Source organism: Nanorana parkeri, unplaced genomic scaffold (genome assembly GCF_000935625.1).
Source record: "Nanorana parkeri isolate BGI_ZX_2015 unplaced genomic scaffold, ASM93562v1 scaffold979, whole genome shotgun sequence".
NCBI classification, from domain to species: Eukaryota; Metazoa; Chordata; class Amphibia; order Anura; family Dicroglossidae; genus Nanorana; species Nanorana parkeri.
Window position 1 is genome coordinate 53,159 of NW_017307247.1, and position 16,773 is coordinate 69,931.

A 16,773-nucleotide genomic window follows, 5' to 3' on the forward strand; every position below is an offset into this window, starting at 1 on the left:
GGGGGGGGGGCATTTTTGTTAAATCTAGCCCAGAGTTGGCCTTTAATTTCTTTTCATCACTTTCTGCATCTATTTACATTGCATGTTTAGGAAGAACAACCATTGTAGTCAATAACGTTAATGTACTTTACCTTTCATTTTCACTGGCGACAGGAGCAGCAGAAACGTCTGGAATCATGTTTTTATTTCTCATCTCATGAAAAATAAAATAAAAAGTACACCTTAACAAGCACGAAAAACAAAAGCATTTCAGTTCAGTTTTGCGTTTTCATTTCAGGTTTATCTAAGATTGACGGGTATTGAAAATCATCTATAATCAATGCTGGTTTAAAAACACTGATCATTGTCAAGTCTAGTCTCCGTCAGACTGGCATAAATGGATGGATATGATGTGACAATAACAAAGAGATAGAAATAGATTGTGCACAACACGAAAAACAAAATGTACTGCAGTGTTATACCATCTCCTAGTGGCCAGCCAATGCATTTTCCACAAATGGATGACGGAGTTGTAACCGAAACTCAACAGGATAGCTGGAGGCTGGCAGGTTGACGTGAGAAAGATCACAACAGATTCTTACAAACTCCATCATATAGGAAAGAGCAGTTGTTGCCTCCAACAACCAGCTCACATTACAAAATGAAAGGTAATGCAATACCGGATTTCATGCGCAACAAACAAAAAAATCTATTTTTTTTCCAGTGACTTACAGACTAGTGAGCTCATTTAAAGAGGACCTGTAGTGCTAAAAAACATAATATTATATCTGAATGAGATGGATAGGGATAATCTAACAGACTGGACTAAAAGGTTTTAAAATAACAAGAAACCATTGGAAACCAGCCATCCCATTGCATCCTGCCTGGTTTCATCCTCTCCACCTTAAAGAAGAGCTCCAGGTTTTTTTTTTTTTTAAATGAACACTTGCCGTGGTCTACCCCTTCACGGCAAGGGTTAGGTGTTAATTTTGGTCTAGGGGCCAGAATAAAGAAGATATACTTTCCCGATCTTCAGTCCTGCAGCAGTGACCATTCACCCCTCTTGCCCGCCTGTGGTATGTTTCTTGACGTCCTCACATCTAATGAATCTGAATTAGACGCAATGACATCACGGGTCCTTAGACCGCCCCAGCTCAGGGGTAGAAGAGGCTGCGGGGACCAGCCTGGGCCAGTGATCGGGTGAGTATATCTTCTTTATTTTCATCCCTAGACCAAAATTAAGCAGTTAACCGTTGCAGTGCTGGGGTAGAGCCACTACAAGGGCTCATTTGAAAAATCCTGGAGTTTTTCTTTAAAAAAAACTGATGCAAAGAGAATGAAAAATGCCCATGTATAGTATGATTTTCTGTAGATCCAAAAACCGGAGTATGAAATCGGGATCTGATTTAAATGTGTGCAGGCACCATTAGAACATGGTCAGTAAATAAATGCAATTGCTAGATATATGCAAACAGCAGAGGGTGCCTATATCCATCTCTCATATCTATCATCATTTTTTTGGGTCATTTTGTAATTATAACCAGCAGACAGCGGACATATTTTAAAACCGACAATTGCACTAATAGAAGATCAGGTAAACAATATGAATATAGGAAATAAGGACAAGCCTAAGAAAATACCTGATGCAGCAGAAATTCTGGTTTATAAGTGGCCTTCGGCAACCCGAGTCCTTGCTAACTATGCTATGACACCACTAGGTTGCTAGTGAACTGCTAGATATTTCTCTGGGTGCATGTAAGAGGACTAAAAGTCTCAGAAGGACCATGGTCCTTTACAAACTCCATGCTGTGCTAAGGTCTGAGAAAAAGAAAGACTTGGCCCACTTGCAAGATCACACAAACACCATAAATCAACCTTTAATAGCATTTCAGCAAAGTTAGTTAGCAGTTAGGGATCACATGACTTCCCAGCCTCATCTTAAGCAATAGGTATAGCCGAGACCTAAAGCGGAACCAACCTGGATTGTTTGATAGGCGATTTCCGGAGATCTCTTTTGGAAGTCCAGTATTTAGCACAACAGAGGTTGTCCTCTGACCACTCCTAGCATGCAACAGGAATACAGCAACGGGGGGGAAATCTAGTTAAAAGGATCTAGGTGTCTCAAAAGGGCTTTGGTTTATCCGCAGGATCTCAAGAACACCATCAACCAGGAATGGTGTTTGGCCAAAGCCGCTGATTGGTTAGTGTTTACATGACTTCCCAGTCTCACCTTAGGCAACAGGTATAGCTGGGACCTAAAGCTTAACCAACATGGATTGTTTGATAGGCGATTGCTGGAGATCTGTTTGTGGAATCCAGAATTAAAGCACAAGAGAGGGGTTGTAAAGGACCAAGGACTGAGACTTTAGGTCTGCAGTAAAGTGACTCTACTGTAAAAGCTGAAAAGCATCTGTTCTACTTTCTACACAGTGAAGATTTTTTTTAAATATCTGCCAGTATGCGGTCAATGCCGAAGATCATTATTGAAGCATTCTGGATATTAAACCATAATACATTTCTGTTGAATTACCCGCTGTAAATTATTACTGTTTATATGAGACTTTCATTTTGCACCTCCACAGGCGTCTCCTTACCTCCGCTTCATGCCCATGGACTGTTCTGGAATCTTGCCTCTCTCGCCTCTCGTTGGCCTCTTTTAAGCGAGTTTTTAAATGCTGAACTTCTTCATTTTTACTGGAAAGGGCAGATATTAGCTTGTCCCGTTCATCTTTCATTTCCAGAAACTGGAGCTTATCTGAGTCAAGCTGCTCCTGTCAGGATAAGCAATGTTTACAGTACTTTTACCATGTTTACACACACATTTTATATATTTCAAAAAGATTTTATTCTATGACCCTCACTGGATGTATTTAAGCATATCCACAGTACATCCAAAACGATAAATCCAAAACTAAATATATTACCGCTTACCAGTCTTTAGACATGGTGGCTGACATTTTCAGCAAGTACAGAAAATACATGTTGATCTTGCCAGAAATGCAGTGTCCTTGTCACTTCCAGCGAGATGACAAGACCGCAACAAAATCACCATTCTTGAGTAAACTACTAATCCAATCAACTACCATGTGATGGAGAGAAAACAAAGGCAGACATGTTTGAAGCTCAGCCTGTGTGCCAACCATGGCTCCTTGCATAAATACAGTGGAGAAATGAGTGTAACCACCAAGGGACAGGGATCATGTTATTTGCAGTACTGTATTGCCATGTTAAAATAAGGGGGAAAAACCTGAAAGAAAATAGAACGAATGCAGTCACAAAATCTAAGTGCTGGTAAGCTGCAATATATAAAAATTTTCATATTTGTGTTTAGCTACGCTTTATGTACCAATAGGCAGGCATTAGAGAATATTGCTTGGAAATGTGTGCAATGAGTGCAGAAACGGGTCTTATTAACAATTATTTTGGTCTATTATTTAGTGCCCTATTTACATTGGAAGCCCCTGAAGTATAGTGTGGTTCTGATCCTTCCATATAGGACTGGTAGTCGTGGTCAGAGTGTGATGTGTCATAGATGGGCTGATTCGTGATCAGGCGGAGTTCACGATCGTAAAGACGGAACCATCTTCTCAAACCCAGTTGGTGGGGCCTGTCAATGAATTTGCCTGGAGGAAAGCTTTGATTTAATAGCAATCCTGTATATACATTTTTAAATCTGCTTTATAAAGCAGAATTTGTAAAACAGTGAATTGAACATCCATTAATTCACCAAACATTCACTGCAATTTAAAAACACATATACCATAAAGATTGACTGCAGTAAATGTTTAGTAAAGTTCACATTCCCTGCTTTATGAATATACCCTGTACCATTCCTACAAAAAGTATTCACCCCCCTTGGTCATTTTCATGTTCATAAAACACTGAGGGCTAGTTCACACCAATTACGGTGCGTTCCACAGCGGTAGCACACTAAACTTCATGGCGGTGCATTGGAGTCAATGTCACCAGAGCCACGCCCCTCGTCCACAGTGCAATCGGACTTGGTGCAAAACACAAACAAATGCTGCAATTATTTTCACCTGATGATCTTACCAATAACCATTTTTGTCCCTGGGCGGCAACGCTCATTTCTCCACTAGATCTATGGAAGGAGCCATTAGTAGTTTACAGATAAAAGATAACACTGCTTTTGTCTCCAGGCCATCTCGTATACAGTGACAAGGACACGGCATTTCTGGCAAGATCAACAGGTATCTTCTGTAGTTGTTGAAAACCGCAATAGATTACCTGTTTATTCTTGGGGTTCAATATCTTAAAACACACACACACACACGATTTCTAAGTTCAAGTTTTTTTTAGATCGTACGATCTCATGGGCCCTCCTGAACCTCTTTTCTTAAACTGTTTTGTAACTGTTCGGTCTCCTTTTATTTTGTAAAGCGTTGTGCAAACTGTTTGCACTATATAAATATAGAATAATAGGAAGAAGAAAGAAGGAGAAAGAAAGCAGATTAAAGAAGGAACAAGAGCTGTGTACCGCACAATTTTCTCTCACACACACACACACGCTGTATACAGTATATGCTATAGTATCCCTTTAAAAGGAGAACTATGGGGTTAAGGCTTTTCCCCATAGTTCTCCTTAGGGTAACGGGAGGACACAAACTAGCATCCTCCCGTCACCCTAGGCTCAGTACAGCTCGCGGTATACTGAGACGCCGCAGTATACCGCGAGCTGCTGCTCACGGTATACTGAGACGCCGCAGCTGAAGCGGATCCCGACAATTGTGCCGGGATCCACCCAGCTGCGTGACTGACAGCTGGCTCTGCCTATCTAGAGGGAGACCCAGCTGTACCCGCCCTCTCCCCCGTCCGTTCCGCCAGTCAGCGCTGACAGATCGGAGCGGGGGGAATTCAGCCCCTCCGCTGTCACGGCAGAGAGCCGTGCCTGGATCGAGAGGTGAGTGAACCCGGTATGTGTTCGCTCATCTCCCGATCTACTGAGCCGACCTGTGACAGTCTCATTGTCACAGGTCGGCTAGAACTATGAGGTGAGTGAAAAGCACTCACCTCATAGTTCTCCTTTAACTTTATTATTCTTATCGGTTGAAAAAGGCCCTTGATAAGAGAAGACAGAGTTTGCCCAATTTTTTAATTACATAACACAGAAAATGTATAATTCATCAGTTCATTCTTCCTAAAATATGTGAAAAGAACAACAACATAACATGTAATTCTTAAAGAATGATGTAGACACTCGTATAAACTCCGGCGTCCGTCTGTGCGACAAATGTCGCAACTAGCGGCAAATTCATGTACCTGCCGACAGTGTCCCAGCAGTGTTCAAGTCCCAGGGGATACTGGCTGACATAATTGCCAAAATATAGCTATTGGGCCAGCACAGACAGTAATTAGACATTCCAAGAAAAGGAGAGAACTGTGATGTGCAAGGCAATAGACACTCTCTGGAATATCAAATCCCTAGCAAGTTTTAAGGCACACTGCAAGTAAAAAACATTATGTATGGAAAGGAAAAATGCTGCAAGTAAGCGTTTAACATACTTGAAATACTTGATTTTCCTGTGCTTTACCTGCATTTTTTTAATAAGTGGAACGGAAGTCAAACCCTTTTCCTCTTCCGTTCATTGAAGGACACAATGGAGATCTTAAATTTCAAACCGATGAGTTATATTGCCAACTTTAGGAGCATCGAATAGAAATTCAAGTTCTCTGCTCGGTCTATTAATAAATGCAGAGAAAATGATTTTACAGCGAGTTTTACTTATACTTTCGGATAGAGAAAAGGAGAGTTATGATCAACGGCTTTTTTTTTTTGCCATCTGTGTCCCATTGGGCTGATTTCCCTTCACTTCCTGTCCGACAGCCGATATAGGGAGCAAGAGGAAATCCCCCTCCAAAGAAATTCCCTGGTGGTCTGCAGGGTGACCAGGATTAATGTCCCCATTGCAGTATTTCACATCTATTCTTGTTCCGACAACCCAAAAATTGGGATTTTCTTCTACTTTCATTGACAAATGGTCACCTAACATGGACACAGCAATAAGAACCCGACAAGTGTTTTAACGCCTCCCCAGTCTATCCAAAATGAAAACAAAAATGTTTTGGCTTGAGTTGCACTTTAAGTTGGTGACAGGGCTTCTTAAACGATTTTGGCAGGGGATAGGTAGGTGTTGGGTGGCGCTTCAGTGTTAGAAACTGGAGTTACAGAATTTCATGGTACAGAAAGCTCTGTCTTCGTGACAAAAATGGAACAGTGCTGAGAATTAAGTTCCCGAAAAAAAGTGGTTGTAAGTGTGAGTTACTTTAACCCCTTCAACTTGGAGGCAATTCATATCATGCCCCTTCAACTTGGGGGCACTTCATATCATGCGACTGGTACGCATTTAACCATTTTGCCCTTGTCAGTTTAACTGAGAATATTGACAACAGTTTTGTGAAGGAGAGTACAGTTTACATTTGTTTTTGACAGATCGGGCTCCTTTTTGGCAGAATTGTAAAGTCAATATCAGTTTCTTTTAAATGTCAAATAATTGAAATCTAGCAAAATAATAAAAACATGGCTTCCCCCCAGTGTTTCAGTTGTTTTTCCAACCCATTGAATAACTGCCTGAGGAAATGACTTATTTGTCAAGTTCTCCGGAGTACAAGCATGCCAAATATGTGCCCTCTATGTATAGATATCGGTTTTAAGCATGAAAACAGTTTAAAGGCTGTGACGCACCGCACGCGAAGCAGAGCGGAGGCGCGCTGCCTTTGCGTGCAGTGCGTCATGTCATTTTCTCCCCGGCACGTCCGCTTGCGAGAGCTCTCATAGTTGATAATATGAAATCACCTGCACTCCACACAGCGTACAGACCTTGGATGAGAGGTTGGTGCTTGAAGTGACAACACGGATGGCGCCGTGTCAGATACAGTCCATAATAGAAGACACCAGCACTCAATGATATGTGCAAGAAGTAAAGCACTTTTTATTGAATCGTCACATGCGTCAAACAGCCAGCGTTTCAGGGCCACGCAGGGTCCCTTCTTCTGGGCGACATAGTGACCCGTGTCGAGATGAAGTGCAGTAGCTGAGCGTGTCGAGATGAAAAATGTCATCTGCAGCCAATCGGCTCGCGCGTATCAGGATGTGAACTCCAGCCGGTTGTTACACGCGAACCGATTGGCTGAAGGTAAATTTTTTGACTATTTTTAAATGACACGGTTACATAGCTGAAAAAGGACACAAATGCCTACATCCAATCAGATTGTTCCGGTATTTTGACAGCCGGCTGGGCCGACTAGCAAGATAGTGAAGCTTGGCCGAGTGGGAGATTCTTCCACCCACACAGTTTGGCGTAGACGGAGGAATCTGTTGCACTTTTTCCATCTGACCATAGAAAATCTGCAGATAATCAATAGGTGTATGGCCAACTTTAGTCTTCAGACTGAATGGACAGGAATATAAATCCTTTGGCATAACAGCACTCAGATGCATTTTATTTGTCTAGTTAGTAGTTTGCCTGGAGTTCATCTTCAAAGCAGAACTCCGGGGGCATTTTTTATTAGACCTTGCAGTGGGGCTAACCCCCACACTGCAAGGGTTAGGTGCTTGTTTTGGTCTAAGGAGGAAAATAAAGTTGTACTCACCCGATTCTCTGGAGCCGGCTGGCTGTGACAACGCTCCCTCCAGCCTCTCCTCCTCTGCTGCAGCGACGGAGTGTCCCTCAGCGTCATCATGTCCTATACACGGTGTATAGAACGTGACGACTCAGGGATCTTAGACAACTGCAGCTGAGCAGTTAACCCTTGCAGTGCATGGCGTAGTCCCAGAGTTTAAAAAAAAAACCAAACAAACAAACCAAAAGGAGGCCTGTAATGGGCTGCAATATTCGGCCCATGTGTAAAGTCACCTCTACTTCTTATTTTAAATGTTACTTTGTTTTCTACAAAATAACAAACGCATTTCTTCAGTCACCATAGGAATGGTATTGTAGCTTTAACAGCAGCCGATATTGCAGTTGCTGCAAAATAAAGTTTATGGTGCATCAGTGTGCAGGGAATGTGACTTTATTGCCGATCCTTTGGACTCTCTACACTTGGGAAAATCCCAGATGACGGCATTATCTGGAAATCATAGCGGAGCCTGCAATAAATACCTGAAATTAGGTTTTCATATGAGGAATGGTAGAGTGCGCAGTTTCAGTTCTCTTTGTAAAAATAACCTGAGCAGGAACCTCGACCAAACACACAGATACACAACAGCTGGGTGTCAGTAAAAGCTCAGGCCTGGAGCTGGGAAGTGTAACACAGTACAAGGCAAAATAACAGGATCATTTGAGAGTGTCCACCCACTGCCGATACTCACATGGTCTCACATACACCAGTGGCAAGTGAAATACACAGCAATTTTGGGTACGGCATATCAGGATTCTTTCTTCCCACCCAGTCTTGATGCAGTGCCATGTACAGCTGATGTCATATGGGAACAGGGTGAAGCCTTTAGCAACGTGGAAGCTTCAATCAGGCTGGCATGGAGATTACATGTTACTGGGCTCTAGTGGGTGAACAGGGTGTTGAAGGAACAAAGTGATGGCAAGTATTAGGGAGGTGGGGGTGTGACTACTACAGTGTTTCCCCGGAAAATAAGACACTGTCTTATTTTATTTTTTTTGCACGAAAAAAAGACACAAGGTCTTATTTTCGGGGGATGTCTTACCGGGCTGGGGGAGGAATACTCACAGGACTGGACGAGGTCCCGGAAGGCGGCGTGCTGTTGCTGGTCCCGAAGTTGGCGGAGGATATGCCGCTTCCATTGGGCGTGTGGGCGGGCTGGCGTGTGGGCATGAGCTGCGGCCGGATGGCGTGTGGGCGGGAGCTGCGGACGGCTGGCGTGTGGGCGGGAGCTGCGGCCGGTCTTTACATTTAAGTCAGTTATATGTGTAGCTACCCCGAAAGTAAGACCTAGCGCTATCTTCAGGGATAAGACCTACCACCGAACTAGGTCTTATATTACAGAAATCCCTGAAGATATCGCTAGGTCTTACTTTTGGGGAAACACGGTAGTGAACCTACTTTTTTGTTCTGAATGAGCCGGTACAGGTGCACTTTAAACACAGGAGTAAAGTCTTGTAGGAGTAACACCCAGTCAGCGAGAGAGACAGGCTGACCAAAGAGTAAACCTTGCCATATACCTATAGATTTTCGATCAAAAATTTTCGTTGCTGCCAGGAACCCTCATTCGATTCTAGCTCAAACTAGCCCATCATGCACAGACCAATGTCGATTTCAATAATAGTTTGTTAGCAATTCCAACTCGCCCAATTTTGTCGATCGACAGAACGGATTTTTGTTTCCGCATGTGCAGTGATCTTGCTGCGATTTTTTTCCTACGAAAACGTCACTAATCCATTGATTTGCGTTCGATATGAGAAAAGCTTTCCAGCCTGACCGATCGAGGAAATTCGGCCAGGAGTACAGTCATTAAAATCGTTGGTGTCCCATCAACTGATCGATTATCATTCAAAAGCATTCGTGGAGGATTTCCGAACGAAAATCGATAGGTGTATGGGAACCTTTAGGAGTAGATGCTAGAGCTGAAGCTAACGATTATTTTCAAAATCGATTAGTTAGCCGATTATTAAGTTCGATTAATCGGTTAATCGGATAAACAATAAAATACATTTTAAAACATGGCTTCGGTGATGGACTAGTAGTTTGTATTGAGATTGGAGTCCATCACAGGAGCGAGCCGGGAGCGGTGGAAGTAAAAAAGAAAAACAAGAGTGTGGTGTGCAATATAGTGACATGGAAAGTGTAAAATTATACAGCAATGAATGGCATCGGCTATAGAGGACTACAAATCCCAGCAATAGTACATTATAGCTGGTGGTATTCCGCATTGCGCTGTGTAATGTATTATTGCTGGGATTTGTAGTCCTCTATACAGCGCAGTGCAGAATATCACCAACTATAGAGGAATACAACAAATGCCAGCAATACATTATAGAGCACAATGTGAGGGGGGTGCAAGCTTACCTGAGCAGTCTTCCAGCAACTTGCTTCTGAGATCGGACCTGTCTATTGGCGGCTGTTATCCCCCCACACCTGCTCCTCCTTACTACATCTCCCCGCGTCCCTTTGCCGATCGTGGATGTGGGTGGGCGGTGAGTGTGAGACGGGGAGGAGGTGCGGTTGACAACTTTTTCAATAATCGATTATGTCGATTAGTTGTTGCAGCCCTAGTAGATGCAGACATTTGGTAGGATGCACCTAAAAACATGAAAATGAGCCTGGTAAGAGGGGGAAAAAAAATAGAGAATAGGGAAGAGGGCGAGGGAGCGAGACACCTGTGACGTGTACATGCAGACATTTTGTAGGATGTACCTAAAAAGAAGCTGTACCTAGTAAGTGCGGAAAAAAAAAGAGAGAAAGGAGAGAAAACAGAAAGGGAGGGAATGAGTGAGAGAGAAAAAGGAAAGAAAAAAGAAGAAAAAAAAGAAATACGATGACCAACAAGTTAAGGTTAATGGTCACTTTTATATAGCAGATGCAGACATTTTGTAAGATGAACCTACAATCATGAAGATGTGCCTGCTCAATGGCTCCAGTTCCCCCATACATGAACGAGGCTTGCCTGTACATTTTTTCACCCTTCCAACTGTCTGCTTCCACTGTGTGAAGAGGACGATAAAACCCAGATTTAAAAATGGATACACAAAAGGTCACTTGTTCCAGATCTAGTTGTGTATATTTTCTCTCATGAGCAAGAAGTCTTGTCTTGCAGGGTTTTAATGTAGTCTGTCCCTGCCATAGAAATGACATTTGTAAAATGCTTACATCATTAAAGGAATTTTAACCAGTAAACAAAGCTGTGCATCAGTAGAAACAAACATTCTCCTCTGGATAAAGATCAACTCCTACTCAAATTGACAGATTGATACATACTGTATGTCCAATTTTTTTTTTTTTTTCCTGGAAATTTTAGACTATAATCCTCCTTTGACAAGAGCTAATTGTGTGGTCACTGCAAGCAGAAAGTCTTCCAAATTGCCATATGCAAAATGTGAATGTTTAACCCCTTCATGACTGAGGCCCTTTTTTCATTTTTTGCACCCATGTTATATTACACATTTTAGGCCTGAAAATGACGTAAAACCCCCCAACAACGAGGGCTGCCATTGTTGACTTGGGCAAATGCTGGTTGTCTGGCCGTCATGCTGGCCCTCCTGTTTCAATATTTAAAGTCCTTGACTCAAAACCAATATATAGATGAGGATTACTGACTTTTTCTGACTCTTTAGTTCTAAATATTGAAGCCAGTGAATCGGCATAACAGCCTGGAAACCAACACTGTAAGAAGGAGACAACACGTATATTCAAGCATTTACTAAAACTTTATTGTTCCACAGACAAACAATGAAGCCCCACTTGGGACCTCCCTCACTGATCTGTTTCAGTCCGTGATGATAAAGCCGGTCACCAGGTACAACGCATCAGAAAGCAAGGTCCCAGACAGGTCTTTTTTGTTCATATTTCTGAAGCAATACAGTTTTAGTAAACAATGGAATACTTGGTGTGCAGCCCATTATTCATTTGAGGACTTCGCTGTAGGACACATGGACCAGCTCCAACCCGTTTTACAGCTAAGATTTCAGAACCTAAGCCATTAAGGAGAAGAATTAGATGTGGTAACCTTCTGCCATTATTGTCTGAAGTTCCCTGTATTTCTCTAAGAAAAGGCTGTTAAATGTAACATTTGTGTATTAAAAATATTAAGGCCTCTCTTAGCTTTATTGATAAAGACTAGGAAACCCAGGAGCTAAAAGAACAGAAGCAAAAAAAAAAATGATCTGCCAAGCATCAAAAGGTCTTTATAAAAAGGGGAAGATCCTCTGGTGATGTTCGGCGGTATGAAAATGGCAGACGATCAGTGAAATTGAATATTCACCGATTTATAAAAAATATGCTGCAATATGTTTTACACATGATCCAGGAGACTTCTTGTTGAGAAGCCAAGTATGACTTTACAGAGCTACCACTTTCACATCAGTAAATTCAAATGGAGAATCTATCAGAGCAACCTTTTTAACATGGAGGAACCTTTGAAATAAACTTTACATCTCAGGGAACCCCTATCAATGATTACTATACTACAACAGGGCTCAAAATTTCAGGCCCTGAGCTACTAGCCAGGCCTTAAGAGTTACTCGCCACCAGTTGCCCCACCTAATCCCTACTCTGCCCCGGCCTTAACTCCGCCAGGTCAGCGGTGTGACGCAAAGCACAGAGATCAGTAACAACACAGAGTACAGAGGTCAGTAATGTAACGCCCAGTACAGAAGTCAGTAATGTAAAACGTAGAATACAGAAGTCAGCAGTACAGAAGTCAGTAATGGAACGCCCAGTATAGAGGTCAGTAATGTAACGTACAGTACAGAGGACAGTAATGTAACGCACAGAGGTCAGCAGTGTAAGGCAGAAAGAAGAGAGACTTACAGTGCACATAGCTGATCTGCCCTCTTTCTCTTTTGGTGCTGGCGGGGATGTACAGAGATGTATCCTTCAGGTCCCGTGCTGCAAAAACTTCCCGCTGGCCAATAGCAGCTGCAGTCTTCTACCCAGCCTATGAAAGCTGAGGAAGCTGCAGGTAGCCGGAGTGAAGGGAAGACCACCGAGCTGATGCTTCTTGTCCTCAGGCCATTCTGTAGCTGCATTGACCAAAGAAAAGTATCAGCTCGGCTGTCTTCCCTTCACTGCGGCCAGAGAAGAGAGAACAGAAGCGGTGGCATTTGACCCCCGCTGGTCCTGCCAGCGGCACCCCCCTCCCTCGATGAAATTTTGAGCCCTGTACTACAATATCTACAGCTCATGGTATAGTAGCATGAAACAATAGAGCGCAGTGTATTTTTTGCATATTTGACAACCACTTTATTTGACATATTTTTCCCCAAAAATTAAATGAAATAGTAATTTGGCCAGAAAAGAAATGCAGAAATGGTATTGTTTCCCTGCTGGTCAGTGGAAAAATTGCCCTCTTACATTAATGGTCAGTAGAAAAAAGTGGCCTTACATTGGTTGCAGTGGAGAAGGGACTCAATAGATTAGTGGTCATTGGGAGAAGGACCACCTTACACCAGTGGTCATTGGGAGACGAGACCTCTTACAATAATGGTCAGTGAAAGAATGACCCCCCCATTTACACTGATGGTCATTGAGAGTAGGGACACATTGTACTGGTGGTCAGTCAGAAGAAAGCTTCTACACTGGTGGTCAGTGGGAAGAATACATCTTCCATTGGTGACCAGTGGGAGGAATTACAGACAGCTAAATAGAGTATAAAAGTGTTAGCGGTAACTTATCGCACTGTGCAAGCGATCTCACTGTGGGCATGGCTCCGGTGCCATTCAATACAACCCCACACCTCCTCCAGAACGTAAGCCCTAAATAGCCCCGATATTTCCTTTTTAAAATAGAAAAAGAAATTGGACACAAAGTCCTCAATCTCTTTTTCTGCAGCCGCTGTTCTAAATGAATGGAAAGCACAGAGCCTTCTCATTCATTCAGAAAATATTTACTATCACCAGTTTCTGAATGGGGAGGAGCCTCTGTACAGAGTGCTTCTCCCCATTGAGAAACTCATGAATGAACAGGAAGTGATGTAAATCACATCCTGTTCATTCATAACTGGGGACACATAGTACTATGTGTACAAATGTCCAAGGACCTGTAGCACACCTTACCGGACTTCCCATATGAAAAAATGGGTGCTCGCAATGACTACGGATGGCGCCGTATCAAGTAAAATCGTTGTGTATAGATGTCAGCGGTGAGGTGAGAGAGAGTCGCCGGCTGCCGGAACCTGGCCGAGTATCTCTCTCCTCACCGCTCGGCCTTAGTTCTGTGGCAACGGCTCCGTCCGTCGCAGCGGTTCCTTCACTCCTTCTCGGATCCCCACTGCATAAAAATGGGGAGAGCATCGGGGATCCAGAGAAGCCCCACCGGCGGGAGGAGAGGACATCGCGATCTACCAGTGATCGCAATGCGATCGACTGGTAGATCGCGATCGACCTTATGGGCACCCCTGCTTTAGAGTGTGCAGGGCACAGAAATCAATACTATCTAGTAAATTCTACAAAAGGAAATCATGTAAGAGATCTGCTTGCTGTGGTCCAGGACAACACTGAACGCCCAATAAAGCAATCCTGCCAGGCTACAGCTAAAATCCTGTGAAATCCGGTACAAGTGGTATTGTTCCGGCTTGACTTTGAAGAAGTAAATTAGTAACCTGAATGAACTGAACCACTGTCTGTGTATTACTTATTCTTGCTGACACATGGATACTTCTTTTAAATTGTCATTTCCTGTTCCCATCTCTTTGAAAGTGACCATGTAAATTCCCCAAATTTAAGCAAACAACCCATATAAACTGTCACTATAGAGAAAACTCTGAGGTCATCTCTTATAGTTCTCTCTTCTATATTTAGCTTACTGTGCAGCATGTCTGCAATGTAGTTCCCTTGAAAAGAACCTGGGAGGACGCATTTCTGTGATGACAACAGAGTTGAAGTGCAGGAATCTTGTGGTAATTTTAAGCTTCTGTGTTAAGCTTCACATTCGACACTTTGTCCATGCAGTGCCCCACTGGATCCCAGGCTATACAAGGAAGCTCAACTTCTGCCCAAGTCAAGATTAACCCCTGCACATCTTGTGTGTGTAGTAGAGTCTTTAGCACAAGTTGAAGGACAAGGGGCAGGCTCAAATCCAGGAAGGGGTGGGGATCAATAGTGACTTGGGCAGAAAATGAGGCGTATGAGCATCCTGGGCTTAGTACCCAAGAGGACTCCGCAGGAGGACACAGATCATATTTAGACTAATGCAGGAAATTTCATCCACCTTAAAAGTGACAGCACTACAGCAATATGGCTACCTTAAGATAGGAGGTTCGCTTCAGATATTAAAAGGGCCAATTAACTTTACATAGATGTGAACCCTTTATCCTATAAAAGCATACAGTATAAACAAACAATCATTCTAGAGAAATGTATTAACATCACAGGGGCGAGCATGGAGCAGTGACTACTTTACAACACACACAGGGCCCATAGGGACCTAAAGTAGCCCTCCTCCAGAAGGAAGGACAGTGTCAGCACCAATTGAGAGATAATTTGATGATCTACAGCCAAGCGATACACAAATAAGACACATTTTGTTAATAGTTAAGGTACTTGGATGCATTTTTAAGATTTAACTCCTGAGTTTAATTTCACTTTAAACAAACACCAATGTATTAAAGAGACACTGTCACCTGGCCAAGTCAAGGTAAACAGTGATAGTGTATTTGCAAAGGGGCCCTATCGGTCCACTAATAATCACTTTGCCAGCACTCACCTACCACTCCTTCCATTATTTGATGCTTTTGGGTATGGAGACCTTCTCCCATGTGACAGTGCTTGGGTCTAGCAGCCAAATGCTTTATAAAAGGAGGAACATCATCACTCCCCATAGCATCCAACACGCTGGCTGTGACAGAGAAAGGAGGTGGCGGGGAAGCACTGGCAAGGAGAGTATCATTGACTCAGGGGTCCCTCTGCAAAGACTCTGACTGGGCAAGGTGACAGGGTCTCTTTATAGAACGCACATTATGGTCATAGGTGTACCAGTGTTACCTTGTAATGCTTTTCTCGCTGCGTAATCGCTCTTAGCTGTTGTTCAAGTTGTTCCAGAGACAAATTAGACGTGGGGTCACTTTTCCAACTATCTTTATTCTCTAGTTTAGGTGACTGCGGTAACTTGTGGACACCTACAGGAAGACAGAAACTGATTTTAAGTGACCCTGTAGCCAGACAATCCATTTCAACAATCTTCACATAAGAATACATGTGCATTTATTGTACTTTATGCATGTTATTTACCTGTAAAAGCCTCCCTAGTGTAGACACCATTAAGGTCTGGGACTGGTGATGAGTGCCACCATCTTAGATGTGATGTCAGCAGCCAGAGCAGAGTCACAGCTGTCACTCAAGTGACATTTTATAGCAGGGGTAGCTAAACTGCTGTGAAACTACAAATCACAACATGCCTTTGTCTCTGGAATTTATACCGGTGGCGGTCTTGCAATGCCTGTGGGACTTTTAGTTCCTCAAAAGCTGGAGGGCCAAAGATTGGCTGTCCCTGTTCTATAGTATTCCTCGTTCTTCCCCCCTCCCTGGGCTAGGGAGGAGCGGAAGTGCTGGGCCAGCACAGACAGCAACTAGACATTCCCAGAAGAGTAGAGAGCTATGATGTGTAAAGATGGAGGGGGCTGTGCTAGGGAACTGACACTTTCTGGAGTGTGAAGAAAATAATGCACTGCAATGTTCATTAAAACCACATAGTTAGTCAGGTTGAAAAAAGACACAAGTCCATCGAGTTCAACCTAAGTCCACATTGCGGTTCAATTTAAAATACCAACGCATGTGCATGCTGTGGGGTGAATGGGCCCTCACTGTGCTTCTCATCAGAAGTACCAATGGGGCAAAGCAGATAATTCCATGAGAAATGTAAGAAACCAAAGTATTCTTTATGTTGCTCTCATCTACCCAAATCTGAAACAAACATTTAATTTTTTTCTGTAGACTGGTAAAGACCAAAGAAACATTATTTATTCAATAACATATCCAGTGCTGGCAAAGACCTACCTGCTGCATTCAATGCTGTGAGTTGTGAGGTCAACTGAAAGACATGATTTTTTAGGCCTTCTATCTGTTTTTTGTGCTCCCGAGATTGTTGTTCGTAAAACTCTTTCTAGAAAAGAAAATCAGAATAGGCCAATTAGATGATGTGGAGCTGAAC

The 16,773-nt window shown here is 43.0% G+C and overlaps 1 protein-coding gene across 1 annotated transcript in view; it reads right to left on the reverse strand.

Annotated features, from left to right (window-relative positions):
• Positions 1-16,773, reverse strand: part of TANK (TRAF family member associated NFKB activator) — a 46,414-nt gene that overhangs the window by 23,735 nt on the left and 5,906 nt on the right. The window contains exons 4-7 of the mRNA XM_018566820.1: positions 16,620-16,725; positions 15,609-15,742; positions 2,574-2,750; positions 132-193 (exon numbers count right to left, since the gene is read on the reverse strand). Of these exons, the coding sequence (XP_018422322.1) occupies positions 132-193; positions 2,574-2,750; positions 15,609-15,742; positions 16,620-16,725 (479 nt within the window). The remainder of the gene's footprint in view (positions 1-131; positions 194-2,573; positions 2,751-15,608; positions 15,743-16,619; positions 16,726-16,773) is intronic.